The sequence below is a fragment of the Typha latifolia genome, chromosome 5 (genome assembly GCF_019914945.1).
Source record: "Typha latifolia isolate L0001 chromosome 5, TyphaL0001v2, whole genome shotgun sequence".
Lineage (NCBI taxonomy): Eukaryota > Viridiplantae > Streptophyta > Magnoliopsida > Poales > Typhaceae > Typha > Typha latifolia.
Genome location: NC_133090.1, coordinates 13,498,944 through 13,518,721, shown reverse-complemented (window position 1 = coordinate 13,518,721; position 19,778 = coordinate 13,498,944). Strand labels below are relative to the sequence as shown.

General features: G+C 37.6%; 4 protein-coding genes across 4 annotated transcripts; all 4 read left to right on the top strand.

The window, feature by feature from the left end:
* Positions 1-351: 351 nt before the first annotated feature.
* LOC140789426 (BTB/POZ domain-containing protein At1g30440-like) lies at positions 352-4,684 on the top strand. Its single transcript, XM_073139127.1, has 4 exons — positions 352-1,197; positions 1,915-1,984; positions 2,653-3,876; positions 3,962-4,684. The coding sequence occupies exons 1-4, from the start codon at positions 1,139-1,141 to the stop codon at positions 4,505-4,507; spliced, it is 1,899 nt and encodes a 632-aa protein (XP_072995228.1). The 5' UTR covers positions 352-1,138; the 3' UTR covers positions 4,508-4,684.
* A 1,409-nt stretch (positions 4,685-6,093) lies between these two features.
* Positions 6,094-12,874, top strand: LOC140789168 (uncharacterized). The gene is made up of 9 exons (XM_073138775.1): positions 6,094-6,105; positions 6,526-6,594; positions 6,867-6,956; positions 8,376-8,418; positions 9,695-9,813; positions 10,268-10,363; positions 11,101-11,291; positions 11,456-11,525; positions 12,490-12,874. The coding sequence occupies exons 1-9, from the start codon at positions 6,094-6,096 to the stop codon at positions 12,595-12,597; spliced, it is 798 nt and encodes a 265-aa protein (XP_072994876.1). The 3' UTR covers positions 12,598-12,874.
* A 341-nt stretch (positions 12,875-13,215) lies between these two features.
* LOC140789877 (large ribosomal subunit protein uL10) lies at positions 13,216-15,877 on the top strand. Its single transcript, XM_073139763.1, has 5 exons — positions 13,216-13,653; positions 14,496-14,564; positions 14,934-15,032; positions 15,112-15,504; positions 15,585-15,877. The coding sequence occupies exons 1-5, from the start codon at positions 13,396-13,398 to the stop codon at positions 15,732-15,734; spliced, it is 969 nt and encodes a 322-aa protein (XP_072995864.1). The 5' UTR covers positions 13,216-13,395; the 3' UTR covers positions 15,735-15,877.
* A 429-nt stretch (positions 15,878-16,306) lies between these two features.
* On the top strand, positions 16,307-19,752 carry LOC140789876 (2-succinylbenzoate--CoA ligase, chloroplastic/peroxisomal). Its single transcript, XM_073139762.1, has 10 exons — positions 16,307-16,580; positions 16,726-16,798; positions 16,995-17,166; positions 17,264-17,362; positions 17,518-17,615; positions 17,823-18,016; positions 18,099-18,226; positions 18,675-19,078; positions 19,179-19,387; positions 19,468-19,752. Exons 1-10 carry the CDS (start codon positions 16,384-16,386, stop codon positions 19,592-19,594), a joined length of 1,701 nt encoding a protein of 566 aa, XP_072995863.1. The 5' UTR covers positions 16,307-16,383; the 3' UTR covers positions 19,595-19,752.
* Positions 19,753-19,778: the final 26 nt, after the last annotated feature.

Below are 19,778 nucleotides of genomic sequence, written 5' to 3'. Positions count from 1 at the left end.
TTGCTTTTAGCTTTAATATAGGAAATTGTTCATACTATTAGACACATAAATTAGAGCTAGTGAAATATTTTAGAATTTGATTTAATTAAAGAAGACTAAAATGGATTTTATTTTCTTTCTTTCTTTCTTTTAATTTTGAACTTTAATAATTACTTGCTTGATGGCGTTACAGTGCTGCACTGGAAAATTCCTATGTCCTCCTCGAAGAAAGAGTAGATGGGAATGATGGTGATGTGCTTTAAGCGGCGAAAAGACCCCACTACCCCTACTTTATTCTCATATTAAATGAAGTGCCAGGGTTGTGCCAAGCTGGGCTTTGGCTTCTTCTCCTCGCTCTCTATTCTCCATTTTGTCCTTTCGTCTCTGGATTTTCTTTTTCTTTCCCTTTTGTGGCTCTCCGTCCGTCGTCTTTCTACTAGAGCCAAAATACGGGAAGGGGAAGGATTACGGAAGATGACAGAATAGAAACTGGCGGTTTCGAGGGTTATTTAGTACTTATATTCTTCCGTTTCGTCTTCCACTGTTTGAGTGGGGTGGGATTGTTTGTTGGGTCTGAGGCTCTGGGCTTGAGCTTTTCGATGTTTTTGTTGGGTTTCTGGTAAAAAGTTGGGATCTTGGTCAGGGGATTTGCTTTCGGTGTGCTTGCTTTTCTTTTTGTTTTTCTGATAAAGGCGTCTTGGGTATTTGCTGGGTTTTGGGGAGAGTTTTTGGTTGGGAATTTTTGATTATTCCGGTATGTTCTGAGGCTGATTTGGGTGATGGTATTGCTTGGTGGAGGACTGACCCTGCCTGTGTTTTCTAATAAATGTTTAGTCTTTTGTGGCTTTTACAGTTTATATGCCTGATTTTTGATCTAATATTTTGAGTTTGAAGGTGTTCATAGGCAGATCTTTACTCCGTCGGTCCTTGACTAGAGTTTCTATTGTAGTTGGGTAGGGCATAAGTTAGGGATTGTTTATTCCAGGAGGAATTGTTGTTTCGTTGAGAGATTTTGCTTAATTTAGGGTTTTTGACTTTTAGGAGATTCTATGCTCTAAATCCAGGGCTCACTATTGTATACATTTTACGAGAATCCAATTGATTTCCTTTTTGAGGATTTATAAGCGATATTTGCCTCGACTTTTGTTCTCTGAGGAAGATGGCCTGTATGAAGTTGGGATCAAAATCTGAATCATTCAAACGCCAAGGGCGGGCCTGGTATGCTTTGTTCTTCTTCTTGCAGCTTTTGCTTTTATATTGAATGAGTTATAATTTTGTTGAAATCTTTAAGTTTTCTGCATTAAATTTGGCTTTAAGTTGGTTCCATTTTGAGCCTATTCAAATGGTTCTTCTCTTGTTATTTAGGCCACTGATATTTAATAGTTAAAAAACTGGTACTTCTGATTCATGTTCTTGTAGCAGCATAGATAAGAATTCTAAACTCTTAGTCCAATGTTTATGCTATTTAAGAAGAAAACTAGAGCTGTAAGGCTTGATGATTTTAGTGTTCGCATTATGTTAATTATGTTGTTTGCTTTCCCTTTCCTTAAGAGGTCAGCTCATTCCTGGCTGAATTTCTTTCTTTTTTTTTCCTCGGGGCACATACTCTCTTGGAGCAAAAGATCAGGTGGCTCTCAACACATCATTGCCAAATGTGATCGAGCCTAGTTAATTTTGTCACTTTACTAGAAGTTCCTCCAGACTCAGAAACTTCTTGCCACCCTTTAGTCATGCTCTAATTTCAATTCAATTATAAGCTTGCAATGCTGTTCACATGTGAGAGATGAGCAATTGGCTGTTTGCTATTTTTGTTGCAGTATAATGCTCATACATCTTTATATCTTATATGACATGAGTCAAGGCAAAATTCACTACACCAACCTTAGGAAATGCTAGTTACTGCTATACTTGTCTTATTTTATTGTCTTCTTGCAGGTTCTGCACAACTGGTCTTCCCAGCGATATTACTGTGGAGGTTGGAGAAATGTCATTTCATCTGCACAAGGTAGTTTTCTACCAAGAAATTTTATTTTATTAGTGTTCTTAAGCTTGAAGTTGACTATATACAAAGTACAAACGAAAGCTTCCTGGATTCTGCACATTATTTGTTATGGAGAGATTGCAACTCTTGGGTCAGTCTTCAAAGTTCAAACTTACTTGCAGTGAAACCATGCACATTCCATAGTGCATATATTTACCTTATGAGATGGTGAGAACTGAGAAGCATAGTAAATTCATTTTCTGGATATTTTCAGCTTTCTCCTCTGAAGATATTCATCTTGGAAGTGTAATTTTAGTTCGTAAACAACCACTTGTAAGTAATGAAAAAAAATAAGAATATGCATTATTATCTCTGTATTTTTTTTCTCTACTTCAGTAATGCATTAAAAGACTCTTAGATAGTTAGATGTGTCCGAAATTCATTCACTGGGCACTAACACAGTTTCATAACTAAAGACAGCTGATTACCAAAATGCAAATTTTTTCTTAAAATGTTATAGGATAATGTAAGCAATCATGGAAGATTAACCATTAATAAAGTAAATGCTTTAAATGATAAAGAGATCACCTGGCATATTTGAAGTTGGTCGAGTTTTTTCTTTTCTTTTTGCTTCTTGTATGTTGAATAACTGTGGTGGCCATTCCCCTTATTATGTTTCTTCCTTGCTGTAGTTTCCTTTGTTATCCAAGAGTGGTCTTCTGGAAAAGTTGATCAGAGAGAAATCTGATGAGGGGGAAGAAGGTTGTGTTGTAGAGCTTCCTGATGTTCCTGCTGGAGCTAAAGCATTTGAATTAGCAGCCAAGTTCTGCTATGGTGTAAAATTTGAAATGACTTCCTCAAATGTTGTTTATCTACGCTGTGCTGCGGAATATCTTCAGATGACCGAAGAGATCGCGGAGGGCAATTTGATTGCTCTGACTGAGAATTTCTTCAACCAAGTAGTCCTGCGAAGCTGGAAAGATTCCATTAAAGCACTTCAGACTTGTGATGATGTTCTTCCTCAGGCTGAAGAATTGCAAATTGTGAAGAGATGCATCGACTCCTTAGCTATTAAAGCATGTACTGATCCCAATATGTTCGGTTGGCCCATGATGGAATCTGGTCCTAGGCAGAGCCCTGGAGGGAGCGTTCTGTGGAATGGGATAAGCACAGGAGCCAGACCTAGAAATAGTAATTCAGATTGGTGGTATGAAGATGTATCAGCTTTAAGCCTTCCTTTGTATAAGAAGTTGATTTCAGTCATGGAACATCGAGGCATCAAGCAAGAGATGATTGTAGGCTCTCTTAACTTCTATGCCAAAAGGCATCTGCCAGCGCTCAATAGGCGTCAAAGCATGAGCAATATTAGCAATCGTTTTGCATCCACAACTTTATTGGCGGTGCCTTCCGAAGATGAACAGAAGCATCTCCTTGAGGAGATTGATAGGCTGTTGCCTTTGCAGAAGGGGATGACACCATGTAAGCTTTTATTTGGTCTTCTTAGGACTGCAATCATCCTGCAAGCTAGCTCCTCCTGCTTGTCCAACTTGGAGAGAAGGATAGGAATGCAATTAGAACAAGCAACATTGGAAGATCTACTGATACCCAACTTCTCTGACTCCACTGAAACACTCTATGATGTGGATTGTGTTCGTAGGATTCTCGATCATTTCTTAGCTATCGATCAGGAAACTGGAGGAGCCTCCCCTGGTCTTGCTGAAGATGGACAATTGTTGGGTTCCCCATCGCTGATACCAATTACTACAGTTTCCAAGCTAATTGATGGTTATCTGGCTGAGGTTGCACCAGATGTCAACTTAAAGCTACCCAAGTTTCATTCTCTCGCTGCAGCTATACCAGATTATGCCCGACCATTGGATGACGGACTCTATCGTGCCATTGACATTTATTTGAAGGTAATGGAGAATTCAAATATATTCAGAGTTCATACAGCTACTCAATCTGATATATTTGTCCTATTTTTACATCTTATATGTTCAGGCACATCCATGGCTCACAGAGTCAGAAAGGGAGGAGCTCTGCAGGCTAATGGACTGCCAAAAACTCTCTCTGGAGGCTTGCACTCATGCTGCGCAGAATGAGAGGCTTCCTCTACGTGTCGTCGTCCAAGTCCTCTTCTTTGAGCAGCTTCAACTGAGGAGTTCTATTGCTGGATGCTTCTTTATGTCTGACAATCTCGATAATTCAAGGCCACTTATAAGCGGGCTTCCGGTCTCTGGTGAGGGTGCTGGCTGGGCATCAACTGTCAGGGACAACCAGGTCTTGAAGGTCAGCATGGATAGCATGAGGATGCGGGTGGCTGAGCTCGAGAAGGAGTGCTCAAGCATGAAAGAAGAGATCGAGAATTTGGGCCGTGAGAAGAGTGGATGGAGCGGTGTGCGCGAGAAACTTGGGTTTGGTATAAAGCCGCAGATTTGCAGTGCACAAGAGGGTTCAGTGAGCAGTGGGAAATTTGCAATCGAGAAACTCGAGAAGATGCAGGATAAACCTAGGAAACACAAGAAGCAATTGTCAATAGATGCATGAACTCTTTCCTCTTTTACATCAGCAGCATCTAGGATAAACAGTGGCTTCAGTTTCTTTTCTTTTCTCTTTTTTTTCTTGGGACAAATTAGGTCAGTAATCATGTTACATTAATTGTGGAAATAGGATATTGCTCATCAAACTTTCTTTGTGAAGCATTTGATCACTTTTTGCAGCAAAGTTTTTTCAAGTGTGGAGATAAATGCAGTTAACTGGCCATTCAGGATACTAAAATATGAGAATTAGTCTTTTATCCTGACCAAATTATCCCTCCTGTTAGTTTCCGAGCTTTTGAAGCTGAAACTAAATATATTTATTTTTATATTAAATACATATTATTTATAATGAAATGTTCATAATTTATACTAGAAATATGTTAAGTGCACACAAATACCTATTTTATTATTTTCAAAACTAAATTTTTTTTCTATGCAAATGACTCGACCAGTTTGTAAGAAAAAGCTCTTTAGTTATGGTACATCAGTTTTAAAATATTTAATTTTTTTAAATTATACTTTCAAACCTATTTTATCTAGGTCGAGTCCTAATAGAAAAAATTATATAAAAAGTACGTTTTTAATTTTGTCAAAACACACACCAAAATATAATAAAAAAATACATTATTTATATAAATTATACGTAAAGAATAATAAATTAAAAATATGTATCTAAATATATCCTTTCAATAAGGGTTAAATAGGTAAAAGAGCTTAGATTTGTTATTCTAAAACTAAGGAGTTAAAAACAAATAATACGATTTAACCAAGAAACTTTTTCAACGAAAATCGCACAGATTTAACCAAATGTTTTCTTTAAAATAACTAAAAAAGGCAAGAAAGAGGAAAGAAGTAGCCGTTTCCAATTTTAGCCGCCGAAACTTTTAAAAGACGGCACCAGTGGAGGAGCGCCACGTAGTCCTGTTCCTCGGGAGGCCACCAAATCCCCGCTTCCAAATCCAATACGATTTAAAGTCACGACCAACCCAATACTCTTCATAATCCTATTCCGCTCTGCAATAATGGCCAAATTCCCGCGCTTCCCCGCTGTCAAACCCGCGTTCACTTGGGGCGCCGGAAGAGGAGGTGGCGGCGCGCCTTCGTCGTCTTCTTCTTCTTCTCTTCCGGCTGGCTTGGGCCCCGTGGAGCAGTTGCTGCTCAATCTCCTGAAGAGGGATTTGAGGGCGAAGGCTGTCCTTGAGCTTTCCAAGGTGGGTCCTTTCTTTCTTTTGTTGTCTTTCTGTGATTCTTGTGTTGGGAAACAGTTGGAATCTTTGAGAATCTTTTAGACATGATTTGGTACGTTTGGTTGGAGAAGTGAGTTGTCTTTCTTCAATCTGGGTTCTGATTGATACGGAGAGCTGACAAGCATTAATCTTACTCCAAATTTAAATTCATTAATTCGTAGTTCAAGAATCTGATATTGAGGAGGAAATGATGAACGCTAGAATTCGTGTGATTGGACTCGGATATTGTTAAGTCTTTAGATTGTTTCTTCCTCTGGAGTAGACTCATAATCTCTATTGCATGAGTAATAACTCTGACATTTGGATGCTCAAGAAAGGAGAGGGAAGAGAAAGAAAGAGAAAAGAAATGACAAAGAAAGTGAGAATATGAAAGAAGAGGAAAATTGGTTCTATTTTTTATGACTGACTTGCAAGATATTCAAGGTTTGATTGTATGGAATTTGAGATTTATTCGCCAGTGTTTTTTTGGATGTTAACAACAGAAGCATCTTAATTTTGTTTCCACTTTAATTTTATAGCATAGAACCATAGAGTTGAAATCAAGTGCCTTTCTTGGGCAGTATAGGTAGTGCCTTTTTTAGGTTCAACCTACATTTTGGCATTTCTAAAGTAGTCCATTTTGGCAATCTGACGGAATGGTCTAGGAAATAGTGTCTTAGTTTCAGCGATGCGCATACCAATGCTTTGTCACATAAGTTTTTCTTTGTTTAGACTTTTTTATGGGTAACAACAATCAAACTAAGCAGGAACTATTTTACCAATCCTTTTTTTCTTGCAGAGAGGAGATCTTTGTGTTTATGCTCCACTATTGTGGAACTCTTTCGGCTCTATTACTGCACTCCTGCAGGTTATTGAGCATGTCCAAATTCTGTGTATTTTCAGTTCTGACATATATTAACCAGAAAAGAATGAGTTATTATGTAGAATCTTAGTTTTCTTTCTACAATAAAGATGAGTGCAAATATTGTAATTAAATAAAGGAGAGGAACGGTGGCCATTATATTTAGCCATATCATGTAGCATGCCTAGTTAGGTGAATAAGAAATCGATAATATTGAAACTGGATTACATTGATCTGTTTGTAGCTCTTTATCATCTCGTTCCAATTGGATATTGCAGGAGATAGTTTCAATATATCCTTATCTCTCACCTCCTAAACTCTCACTGGACGCATCTATTCGAGTTTGCAATGCACTTACTCTTCTTCAGGTTACTTGCCCACTTTCTCTATGCTTTCTTTTTAAAGTCCTAGTATCTGATTTTGTAATGCAATATGAGTTGTTTTAAAATTTTGAATAAATTCTTTCAACAATAGCCTACTATATATTATATAATGATTCCTATTTCTTATTCTATATGTTCCGGTGCCCTTCTGCTTTCGTAACTTGAAGATTCTTTTATGATGGAAGTGCTTTTGTAATTTGAAGTTCTTTAAGTACACGTGGACGTAGTGTATTCAAGTTTATATGATTAGAAATTTCAGGATTTTTTTGGGGATATTATGATAATGATCCTTTTAGTCCTTCAGATGTCCCTGTAATCATATTTTTACCTTCTCCAATTGCTCCCTTCTTGTTACTTATCTCGCATATGCCTATGTGGAAGCTGAAGGAAAGGAGCTCGACAAATTAAATCATGCTAGAAATTGCAAATGTGAATAATGCTAAAGAAAGAGAGATTGAACCAACTTGGACTTGATTAGTATATGAAATTATGAAATCAGATAACTTGGAAATAGACAACTTGGTAGTATGGTGAAAAGGCAACCACGACATTAGGTAACATACAACTCCTTAGGATACTCTGAAAAGTGACGAACATATTTTCATCTGGCACTGGTTGGAAGTATGAATCTGCATGTTTATCTCAGTAAAAACAGCTAATTCTCTGGGTTGCATTTTGGACTGGTAGTGCTTGAATCTGGACCAAGTCTAACCAGAAAATAATTCATTAATTCTCACCTGACTGGACTTGTCTGAGTATTCAACTGAAGCCAAATTTCTTGTGAGTTGTTTGGCTCCAAAATTTGGATCTCAAGTCTGTATACTTCAATTTAGTATTTGGGGTAAAAGATAACTGTTGCTGTAGGAGAAGGAGCGTTTCAATGAGGTTCTTAAGCAGTCTTAACTCGGAATGCTTTCTAGTTAAAGTAGAAGAAGAATTGTTTTGAGTACTTTTTTTGAAATACTTGATCAGTACTAATTTTATGTTATTCTTTCACTTTCTGAAGGACGGTGAAAAATGTTACTTTTTCTAGAGTTATTTCCTGGAAGTGAACATATGGTTCTTATTGCTGGTGATTGCTAGTGGCTTTTATTACATGAAAGAGATCTTATTATTAAAGTTCTCGCATGGAGAACAGTATTTGTTAGGCTTGAATGAAACAGTGGGATAATGCCAGCTCTACCTCTCTATGTATGTACCAGTGAATAGTATCTGTTGTTCCACGGATGTCATAGTAAATTTTGAGTAAATTTAATTTGGTTTCTCATATTAATTCTTTTGTTAGACCATAAACACGGTTGATTTAATTAATGGATTTAATATGGGAGTTATTAATTTGGCTACTAGGACTTCTTACTTCTATTCATCTACAGCTCATACATTTGCCTTTTCCTCTTTCTGCAGTCTGTAGCTTCTCATCCTGTGACAAGAATCTCTTTCCTCATGGGTGCGTTAAGAAATTAAATTGAGTTTTATTTTTTCAGACCTGCAGGAGAGGTGTTTCAAGTTTTGTATACCTGATATTGCTGCTGTGTATTCCAATTTGATTTTACAATAAATCAAGGGCATGATGTCTAATGTGTAGATTTTTTCCATTCCTATAATTGCATAATTCTTCAAATGGAAGAATTTTCCTAGTTAGCTTTTTGTATGTCGTTGCCTTTAGTAATACTGGATTCACAAGCCAATACTTTTGTGCTATATCTATCCGATTGCATCATGCTTAATGTTATCGGAGAAATTCACTGAGATTTCTGATACCACTTTTTTTCTTATTAGTTCATGAATACCCAGCTCTATGTTTGTCCCTTTGAACTGTCGTATCCCCCAGGTTAGGTATTCCAGTTATGTTTCTCCACATGCCTTTTGAAAAGTTTAGTCATGTTTCAATCATCATATTTCCTTTCTTGTTTAATTCTTGCATTGGCCTTCCACTTCATCCTGGTAAGCACTGACCAATATTTGCCATTCTTGTACTGTGCTGATTTCTCTACATGTATGTAGGGGACTAGAAAACTATAATACAGTAATACACCTTGCAATTTCCTAGGACCAATTATTGGAAAGTCTCCAGGCCCTGAAGGTTCAGGTATAGGTAAAGCAAGTCAGGAAAGAAGACATTGTCTCATATGCGGTCGTGTCCACCAGAACTTGATGAGAATCTATTACCTTGGCTTTCGTGGCATTATAAAGAGATACTGTTGAACTGGGTAACTCAATGCAAGCAAGGGGGAGAGTATAAAGAGAAGCTCTTTAGGAGACTTGTTGATATGTAGTTTCTGGACCAAATAAATGAAAGAGTCGGTTATCCTTTATGTTCTCTAGACCAAATACTCTAGGTACTATCTTGGGGAATTATTGATGTCATAGGGGTCTATGCTGATAATGTCTACTCTCAGATAATACTGGAGCGGTGAGATACAAAATAATTGCACTTGTGTGTCCTATACTCATAATTCTGTAAAATTCCAATGTATCTTTATATATATATGGAGTGTGTGATGTATCTATTGAGTTTTTTAAATTCTGATGAGTAACTTCTGTCTGGCCCTAGACTAGTAATACTTTTGCTGTAAACTACTAGTGGGAAGGTTTGATACATTGTCTGTCATTTATAAATACAACAATTGTCATGATGAATACTTGTTTATATATTCAATATATCCTATGGCATTCCTATTATACAAGTTATATTAATATTCTTCTCTTTCTTCTTCTTGCAGCACATATACATTTGTATTTGTACCCATTTCTTAATACTACTAGTAAGGAAACATCCTTCGAGAATTTACGAATAAGCAGCTTGAGAGTTATAGGTGGCCTTGTGAGTGGCCTTGCGAAGGTGACTTTTTTCTGAAAAACACAAGTAATTGCAATCCAACATCTACAAGAAGTTACTTTTTTGTATCGAATTCTTTCAATACTTTCTTATTGTTTATATATACTTAAAAATATCGAACCAAAAATTGGTGATACTTTATGCAAAACACAATAAAGCATGACTTGATATATCAAAGAATTTGATACTTTTCTATACTGCTCCAGATTTTAAATTCATGCCTGAGGATAATAGTCTAAAACTTAATTCTTGTTTTGTTTCCTTTAGATCCTCATATGTTTTATTTTAGTATTTCTTCGGTAACATTTCAGATTATGTAACAAGCTTGCCTACTCTCTTTTATATTTTGAGTAGAAGTTATATCGTCGGAAAGATTTATCGACACATATGTGGGTTTTGTTTAATTTAATTTGCATGAAAGAGTTGATAAGATAGTTCTATTTTTGTTCTGCTGCAGGTTCGTGATTCTGAGGCTATTGCCTTTCTCCTGCATAGTGAGATAATTCCATTATGTCTATGTGCTATGAACAATGGCACAGAAATTAAAAAGACAGTAAGTGATTAAACTTTCTCGCCATTTCTGAAACTTTTATTGTTGTAGAATTAGAATTGTTTATGTGAAACAAGTAGCAAGCAGTTATTTATCTGTGGGACATGAAACTGGTAGATGTTTTTCACTCTCTTGAACTGTTTGCCCTCGGTCACTTGCCTATATTTTCTGCTGTTTTTCAATGTGAAAAATTGCTTAAAGTAGTTTTAGATCCCACGTAAAGCTTTTTCTATCAAAAAAGGAAAAGAAAACCTTATAGGTTTATAAATGACTCTTGTTGTAGTATGGACATTGATATACAATTGTCTACACTCTACAGACTTATGATGGTGTCTCAGCTCATTGGACTTGTGAATGATGAAATATACGAGTATCATTACCACTAAAATATACCAACAGCATGACCTTTTAATTGCAGTCTGGACTGATTATTCGTTTGCAACGAGCTGCGTTTGATTTACAAGTTAAATGTAATCCTTAAAATGCTATCTATCATCAAGTTTAATATTGTCCTAGCCTCCTAGGATTCTTATGAAAAGAGATGTTTCATTGTTGTTCCAGTTCTTGTGATTTTCAGCAGACAAGAATCACTCAATAGCTTGTCTAATTACTTACGCTGGGGTCAATATGAGCTCGCCGTCTTCAGCACATGAGTTCTTAGATCTATAGCAGTGCTTGTTTTAGGTGTAAATTTTTTTCTTTTTTGGTTTAGATACACTCTGACCTGATTTACCATATAGCTCGCCGTCTTTATTCTTCAAAAGATACTACTGGATGATGTTGGGCTTCTGCATATTTGTTCCAGTCCAGACCGATTTCTTTATGTTTGTCAAGTGCTTGCTTCAGTTGTTGAATCTCTTGCTGAACAACCCTGTGCTAGGCTGCTGAAGTATACAATAAGTTGTTATTTAAGGCTGTCAGAACATCCGAGGTACTAAGGGCATACTTCATTAAGTACTTTGCCCATAAACTTCATTTGAAAAAGAAGTATCTTAAAAGCATCCGTGTTTCCTTGGGTGATGGGGATCTGTTCATTTGCATGTTATTGATTAATTGATCCTTGCATGATATATCTTTGGTCCTATTTCTCTGCAGAGCGAATGAAATCCTGAAGGCTTACCTTCCAGATATGCTAAAAGATGGAACTTTTAATGACTGCCTTCGTGTAAGTGTCATTTCTTAAATAGATTTTGGTCCTTAAACTGAACCATATTGCCGGATAACTTAACAGTTCTGTCTCAGACATTGTTTAAAATTTCAAAAAACATCTTCGAAGGCAATAAACAATTTCAGATTTTAATTTCCAGATGCCTGACTGGCATCTAATTAATTTGCATGACACTTACTTCCATCCAATTTGGAAAAGTTTGTGCCCATTTATGATCTGTTAAATGCTCAGTGATTTCCACCATTAAGGTGCAGGCTCATTAGCTTATTAACCTACCTGACTAAGTGGATGAAAAACCCTACTTCAAACAGGATAAAAGCTTGAATAGATGAGGTTGATCAAAACTGATAATTTTGTTAGTCAAGTCCTCTGGGATTATAAACATAAAATAGATTCATCAATTACATGTTGTTTTAATTTAATTTTCCTATAGCCATTTTGAGAATTATCGTAAACAGTTACTATGACCTGCTTAGGATTTTTTTTCTTAATGTACAAAATACTATACTACCAGTAGCATTCATGATGTTGCATTCTCTGTACTTCTTTTCCCTCTGTATGAGAAAATTGTTTCAATCTAACACACCACTTTCTTTCTTATTGTTTGTTATTCTCCTTGAACCAATGACAAATGCATTGTATCATATTCCTCCACATTCACAATATGTTAGGTCTCGCCTGCTTTGTCGCTTGAAGAGTAAGGATCATATAAGATTGCTTTCAAACCATTTCTGTTTGTTTGTTTGTTTGTCGACTCATCTTGATGCCTTGATGCTAAATTTTTCTTTTTCTCACTAAATTGAGGTATTGAAGGATCTCAAAAAATCATTTTGGAGGCACTTAATAATGACTGTACATATCTTGTTATGGTGGTTTATCATCTTGTAACTTTATAAATACTACATATAGAGTTAAAAGAATATTCAGTTTTTAACATGGCCTTTTCTCATTCATGTTGCAGGAGGACCCTGCAATTTTTGTATTGCTCCGCCGACTTCTGAACCATTTGAGAATAGCTGCCCCCCGAGCCAATCAGCAGCGAGGACTTAATCGTATCGCGGGGAACTAGCGATGCATGATCGTATGCGTATGTATGCGGTGGCAACTTATATTTGTCTATGTTCCTTGGCATCTCATCTATTCATTTTTCGCAATGTATCATAGCGCTGTTGAGTGTTCATAAATCTCAGTAAACCTTGTAACTCTTGGAACTCAGGTGTTTGCATAGATCTAAGATGATGGTATTCACAAATGAAGCCATCTCTGAGCAAATTTTGCCATGCCATTGCTTCTGTAAATTTTAGAGCCTTGTAGATAGGATTTGGCTTGAAATAAGAAATTACTTTTACTGTGAAACGAATGCTAAATTTTAGACTTCTTTTTTCCTTTCAACTAAGCTCCTGCAATGTATTGATCTGTTTGAACTTTGAAGGATACAATTGGCTTAGTTTACAGCTAAATTTTCTTATGCTTGTGTTTGCTTTCTGCTGATAAGAAATTTTAGTTGCTTCAGAAGCATTTGGGGAAAATAAATTTCTGGCTTCGTATTTTTAAGCATACATAGAGGTTCAATTCTTAAATAATGGAAAAGGAGGGCTTTATTTGTAATATAGTAAGAAAAATATAGGACTGGGTCGCGGATGCGGGTCGGGGTAGTAAGTCGACGGTGTTACCCTTTATCCGGAACGGTCAGGTGATTTGCACGTGCATAGTTTGGTATAAAAAGGAACCGATTCTAGGGTTCCCGTAGACGCTTTCGGAGGTTAAAGAGACGGCGCGAATCCCGTCCACCTTGATCTGAGCTTTTCGCTCCATCTTGGCCCTCTCGTCTCTCTCGGATCTTTTGTTTTGGGTTAGGTTGACAGCCATGACGGTGAAGCTATCGAAGGCGGAGAAGAAGATCCAGTACGACAAGAAGTTATGCCAGCTCCTGGACGAGTACAGCCAGGTCCTCATTGCGGCAGCGGACAACGTGGGCTCCAACCAGCTCCAGAACATTCGGAGGGGGCTCAGGGGCGAATCCATCGTCCTCATGGGGAAGAATACGCTTATCAGGCGCTGTATTAAGATCCACGCAGAGAAGACTGGGAATAAGGACTACCTCAATCTTCTCCCCTTGCTTGTGGTATGGCTAGATTTATCATTTTTGCTTTTCTCTTGATTCCCTTTGGTCAGTTTTTTTTTTGTATTTTATGTGTACATTTATGTGCCGTCTTAATTTTTTGGAGCATATTGTTGGATTGTCATGTCGGTCAAAAAGTCATTTTTTTGCTATAGAATGCCACTTCGAGGTCATTGGTAATTTGGATTTTGAGATTTGATAGTAAAAAATCAGTTTTTTTTTAAAATCTTGTATTGCGTGTTTTTGGATCATGACGTCGTTGTTAATACTTTACTGGTTAGGAGTCAGGACTTAGGATGACAGTAGTTTAATGCAAATAGTGAAAAGTTTTACTGTTCGGCGTTTTGACTTGATCGGCGTTTAAGTTTGTCAGTTTGGTGTGAAGTTGGTCTATTTCGGAATTTATTATTGGGGGGTTGGTTTTCTTTTCCTGGTTGGAAATGTCATATTTTCAGTTTGGATTTTGCCTTTGCTTTTAGTTTGATATTGTCATATCTTACTATGCTGCCATATGCGCATATTTATTCTATCATTAATATGGAACTAGAGTCTTGGTGTTTATGTCTATGCAACATCTTGGGGATTATAGATTTATGAGCATCTAGTGCTACATTCTTCGATTGACCTGCAATATTTTTTGAATCAGTTTTTGAGTGTTTGTATACCTGGATGCTTTTATGCGAAGGCTTGCTATAATTACAGCACCTTATTAGATATTGTTTAATTTTTCAGATTGTAATTTGTTGCAATACTATACTTGGGATTAAAAGCTAGTTGCATTGCTTGTGTGTCTTGTCTTTAGTCTTTATACTTTGTTAGTCATCAGAGATTTTTCTGTGCTGTAGGGAAATGTTGGATTAATTTTCACCAAGGGAGACTTGAAGGAGGTTAGCGAGGAGGTTGGCAAGTATAAGGTTTGTGGCGTTGTGCATATGTACTTATATATAATCTAATTACTATAATCTATATACCTGCCACCCTACTATAATCTAATTACTATGTTGAAATAATGTACTTATGTATATAGTTTTTTTTCCCTTCTAGAGTCAATTTACATAAGCTAACGAGTACAAAAATGGTAAACAACCAAATTATGTGGCCATCAATATAATGCAAACTCATGAGCTTTATAGATTTGTTTGATAATTATGACGATGAACAATAGATGGCCACAACACCTGTTACACAATCTGATTTCTCCTGCATGTTTCCCTTGCAATTGCTATTTCTTAGTACTATAAATTCTAGTATGCTAATAGATTCTTTGATATTCTCTATGAAAGGTTGGAGCTCCTGCCCGTGTAGGACTTGTTGCTCCTATAGATGTCGTTGTTCCTCCTGGCAACACAGGGTTGGACCCATCGCAGACTTCCTTTTTCCAGGTTAGTTAAAGCCTAGGTTTCACTTTTTAACAGTTCTCCTGAAGTTCTTCAGTTTCTTGACTACTGCCATTATTTATAGGTCCTGAATATTCCAACCAAGATTAACAAGGGTACTGTGGAAATCATCACCCCTGTTGAGCTGATCAAGAAAGGGGAGAAGGTGGGCTCATCTGAGGCTGCTCTCCTTGCTAAGCTTGGCATCAGGCCATTTTCCTATGGTCTCGTCATCCAGTCTGTTTATGACAATGGATCAGTCTTCAGTCCCGAGGTGCTTGACCTCACCGAGGATGATTTAATTGAGAAGTTCTCGACTGGTCTTTCTATGGTCACTTCACTGGCGTTGGCCCTCTCGTACCCGACTCTCGCAGCTGCTCCCCATATGTTTATTAATGCTTACAAGAATGTTCTGGCAGTCGCAATTGCCACAGACTATACTTTCCCGCAAGCAGAGAAAGTTAAGGAATATCTGAAGGTAGGATTCTCTATGCACTGCATATCCACATCTGTAGTTTTAATTTGATGGTTCTTAACGCTGTCATTATTGCAATGCAGGATCCGAGCAAGTTTGCTGTGGCGGCCCCTGTTGCTGCTGGTGTTGCCGCAGCTGCTGCTGCACCGGCTGCTGCGGCCAAGGAGGAAGAGAAGAAAGAGGAACCGGCTGAGGAATCAGATGATGACATGGGCTTCAGCTTGTTTGATTAGATTAGGATTCGTTCATTATCAGGAGTTAACTTTTACTAGTATCTTTATATCTTTTGACTAAAATTTGTTGGTATTGTCAAAGAAGTCGACTTATTTGTCATCAAATTTACTCTTGAGATTCTGATATTTTTGCTCTCCTTTAATCTTGTGTTCCTCTGTTGCTGTTAAGTTCTTAGGATTTCTGTGTTTGAGGTTGCCGTGCTTCGATGCTAATCTTACATCGGTTTCATTTCTTAGTTGACTAATATAGTTCCTTTGGATGCTGTAATATTTTATTATCCAGTTTATTTGAACTAATCATACTGCCGACGACTCTCTCACACTCTCACTCTCTCTCTAACCATGTGCTGCTAATTGGAGCGATCGTCGAGATAAAGTTTATATTTTATTTTATTCATTTCACAGCCGCATTGGATCTGACAATATGTACGCAACCTTATAAAGAACAAAAATAGAGTTTATTTAAATTCCCAACCCAATCTAAAAGAACCAATCCAACAAATCACCTTTCGCCACGTAATTCATCCTTGGTGACACACCCGATAATTTAAGCTTCCTTTTTCTCCCTCAACCTCAAGCTCCGAAGACAACAAAAGATGCATCTTTCACCTTAACCTTAGAACGAGAGGCTGAGTGACAGAGAGCGTAAATGGCTCGTGGACAAGGCCACATAGCTCACTGCCTCAGCCGGATACTTTCCCTCTGGAGAGACTCCACGTTCATCATCTCCGGCCGGCGCCGCCGTACCGGCAGCGAGTTCGTCGACGGAGTTAGGCGGCTCGCCGCCGGCCTGGCGGAGTCTGGCGTCCGCGCGGGCGATGTCGTGGCCGTCGCCGCCTTGAACAGGTAACATAACGAGGACAGAACTGTCATCATTTCACACCCTTTCTCCAGAGTCGCAGTTCGTAATATGCAAAAAAATTTCCTCTTTTTTTTTAAAATTTTTAATCTTGGCTTCTATTTATTTACTTATTTATTTTTGGTTTTGCAGTGATCAATACATAGAACTGCTGCTTGCCGTGACATACATAGGTGCAATCGTAGCTCCCCTCAATCACCGCTGGGTATGACAACCTTCTTCTCCTAATTCTTGGAATTAAATGAACTTTAAGAAGTTTTCAAAGGAAATAGCAATAACAATTACTCATCAAACAAATCATTTTGGCCGATAAGTTTACCTAAGCTTGAGTAGAAACTTGCTTTTACTTTTAAGAATATTTGCGTACGGATTGACGAAAGAATTGCTTCTTGACAATGTAGAACTTCGAAGAAGCGAGATCGGCGATGGAGCTTGTGCAACCTGCAATGTTAGCAGTGGATGAGAGCTGCAGCCAATGGGCTATGGAGCTGAAAAATAGCAATAATTTGCCATCTTCCATCCTCTATCTTCTAGTTGGTGACTGTTCTCCTAGCCTTAATAGCACTGGAAGTTGTAAGTTGTGCTACCACTCAGTAGCAAATACTACTAGATTGCTGTAAACTACTTACCATGTTTACCTTCTCTTCTCACTTTTATCATTTTATTTCAGTTCTCACCATGGATACCATTAAAAGGAGTTCAAAAGGCGCCATAACAAGCGAACCTACATGGGCGCCAAAGGAAATTGCCCTGATATGCTTCACATCAGGTAATAAATATATCAGGACTCCATCTCAGATTATGTTGATTATTCTTTTCCTTGTAACCATTCAAATCACTTAATGCTGTTTGCAGAACAGTTTATGCAAAAGTTTCATTGTAAAGATTGTTTCGGCTTTATAATTTATGTGCTCTTGGATTTAGGAACTACGGGACGACCAAAGGGTGTAGCTCTAAGCCATACATCTTTAATCGTTCAATCCCTAGCAAAAATGGCCATTGTTGGTTATGGTGAGGATGATGTACGCTTTCCAAATATTGCTACTGTATGCCTATATGTACAAGAAATTTTGGTCAACTTATATATGCAAGCTAAGAATTATGTAATTTGGGTTACATGTTGGCCTATATTAGAATGATAAAGGCCAGTTGAGGTCTCCTCCACCAATAATCTTACTTCAATAATGTATGAGCTCTGTATTTTATAACTTGTAAGTTTGGTTTTATAGGTATACCTGCATACAGCTCCTTTGTGCCACATTGGTGGGATATCTTCATGCATATCCATGCTAATGGCTGGAGGTTGCCATGTTTTGATACCTAAGTTTGATGCGAAATCGGCATTTGAAGCCATAGAAGGACACAAGGTGACATCTTTTATCACTGTCCCTGCAATGATGGCTGATCTTATTTTATATGGCAGGTAAATTAGCAGTTTATTAGAGACAAATGGCAATCATCAAGGTCGATAGTTACTTGTAGCTTTTGGGTTTCCCTGATATTAGGAAAGGGAAAACATCAGATGGTGGAGAAACTGTGACCAAGATTCTTAATGGCGGCGGTAGCCTCTCACAAGATCTCATCAAAGGCGCTAGTTGCTTATTTCCTCATGCCACGATTGTTTCAGCTTATGGTATGACTGTTTGATACATTTTAGTGCTGAACATCTAACTTCTAAATCTTCCCTTCATCTTCAGCTAGCGCAAATATAGAGGAAACCTATATCAACCTCTAAATTGCTTGGAAAGTGGAATGAAACTACAACCATCTAAAATTTTACCTATTATTGATGCCATTGCATTGCATTTAAGAGTTTCTGTTAAAAGTTTGATTTAATTTGATTTGCATGCCATGGAACTCAAGAAATTTGATTTAAAAGTTTCTGTTATTGATGCCATTGCATTCTCTTTCTTTTTCTGCAATTCAATGTTATTTGTCATCTTAATGTGTTGCCCTTTATTAAACTTCAATGTTACAAACTAAAGTCTCTGATATTGAACATTTACTGAACTAAGAACTTGTCTTGCGTTCCTGGTTTCTGTTCAACAACTCTCTTCCTGACATAATATCAATCTTGAAAGGGATGACAGAAGCATGTTCTTCACTGACTTTCATGACCCTCCGCGATCCAAGAGTTGAAAATTCTGGAGAGCTTCTTCCAAACAAATGTGTTGCTGAATCTGAGCTCCATTGCCAACAGCAAGGGGGTGTATGCGTCGGAAAAGCAGCACCTCACATTGAATTACGAATAAGTGGTTCACACAATGACCATGCTCTTCCATCGATCGGAAAAATCTTAACTAGAGGCTTGCATCTAATGGTTGGTTACTGGGACACTACCAAGCCTATTGCCTTAGATTCTGTTGAGCATGGCTGGGTTGACACAGGCGACATCGGTTGGATCAGTGAGAATGGTGATCTATGGCTCATGGGACGGGAAAAGGCTAGAATCAAGAGCGGAGGAGAAAATGTATATCCTGAAGAGGTAAGAAACTTAGAATTCAGAGGACTGTTAAAATGTTGACTTAATTCCTTTTCTCACTTTTCTCTTCACAAATATGATCATAGTATTTTTACTGCTTCAGGTGGAGGCTGTACTCCATGGACACCCTGGGATCGCCAAAATTGTGGTAGTCGGTGTTCCTGACATCCGTCTGGCGGAGAAAGTAGTCGCTTGTGTTAAAATTAAAGATGATTGGAAATGGTTTGATACTAAATTTAATCACCTTGGAGATGAAAAAGTACTGTCTGCTGAGATCCTCAGGAATTATTGCAGACAGAGAAACCTTAGCAGGTATACTCTTCTTTCCTCCCCTTGAGAAATGTATTCTGAAAGCCACAAGATTCAACGTCTCACAGGATTATTCATGGCAGATTCAAGATACCCAAGACTTGTATGATATGGAGGAAGGAGTTTCCGGTCACTACCACCGGGAAAATCAAAAGAGAGGATGTAAGAAAAGAAGCCATGTCCTGCATGCAACTACATAGCTATTTGTAACTTGAGGATAATTTAGACATTCAGATAGGAGAATCTGATTCTTTTTCAGGAAAGAGAATATTAAGAATTATATTCATGGGGCCTCCTATTTGGAGACTCAAGTGTGACATTATCATCCAATGCTTGCTTAATGATTTAATTTGAAAGGTATCTGTAAATTTGAGATATTTGCAAATGAATTTAC

Bases quoted from the DNA above. Each gene is read 5' to 3' on its own strand.
- LOC140789168 (XM_073138775.1), top strand. The intron at 6,595-6,866 runs GTTATTGAGCAT...TGGATATTGCAG, and splicing joins CTATTACTGCACTCCTGCAG to GAGATAGTTTCAATATATCC. The intron at 11,292-11,455 runs GTACTAAGGGCA...ATTTCTCTGCAG, and splicing joins AGGCTGTCAGAACATCCGAG to AGCGAATGAAATCCTGAAGG.
- LOC140789876 (XM_073139762.1), top strand. From the start codon at position 16,384: ATGGCTCGTGGACAAGGCCACATAGCTCACTGCCTCAGCCGGATACTT. The intron at 16,581-16,725 runs GTAACATAACGA...TTGGTTTTGCAG, and splicing joins GCCGTCGCCGCCTTGAACAG to TGATCAATACATAGAACTGC. The intron at 19,079-19,178 runs GTAAGAAACTTA...TTACTGCTTCAG, and splicing joins AAAATGTATATCCTGAAGAG to GTGGAGGCTGTACTCCATGG.
- LOC140789877 (XM_073139763.1), top strand. From the start codon at position 13,396: ATGACGGTGAAGCTATCGAAGGCGGAGAAGAAGATCCAGTACGACAAG. The intron at 13,654-14,495 runs GTATGGCTAGAT...TCTGTGCTGTAG, and splicing joins ATCTTCTCCCCTTGCTTGTG to GGAAATGTTGGATTAATTTT. The intron at 15,505-15,584 runs GTAGGATTCTCT...ATTGCAATGCAG, and splicing joins AAGTTAAGGAATATCTGAAG to GATCCGAGCAAGTTTGCTGT.
- LOC140789426 (XM_073139127.1), top strand. From the start codon at position 1,139: ATGGCCTGTATGAAGTTGGGATCAAAATCTGAATCATTCAAACGCCAA. The intron at 1,985-2,652 runs GTAGTTTTCTAC...TCCTTGCTGTAG, and splicing joins TGTCATTTCATCTGCACAAG to TTTCCTTTGTTATCCAAGAG. The intron at 3,877-3,961 runs GTAATGGAGAAT...TTATATGTTCAG, and splicing joins CCATTGACATTTATTTGAAG to GCACATCCATGGCTCACAGA.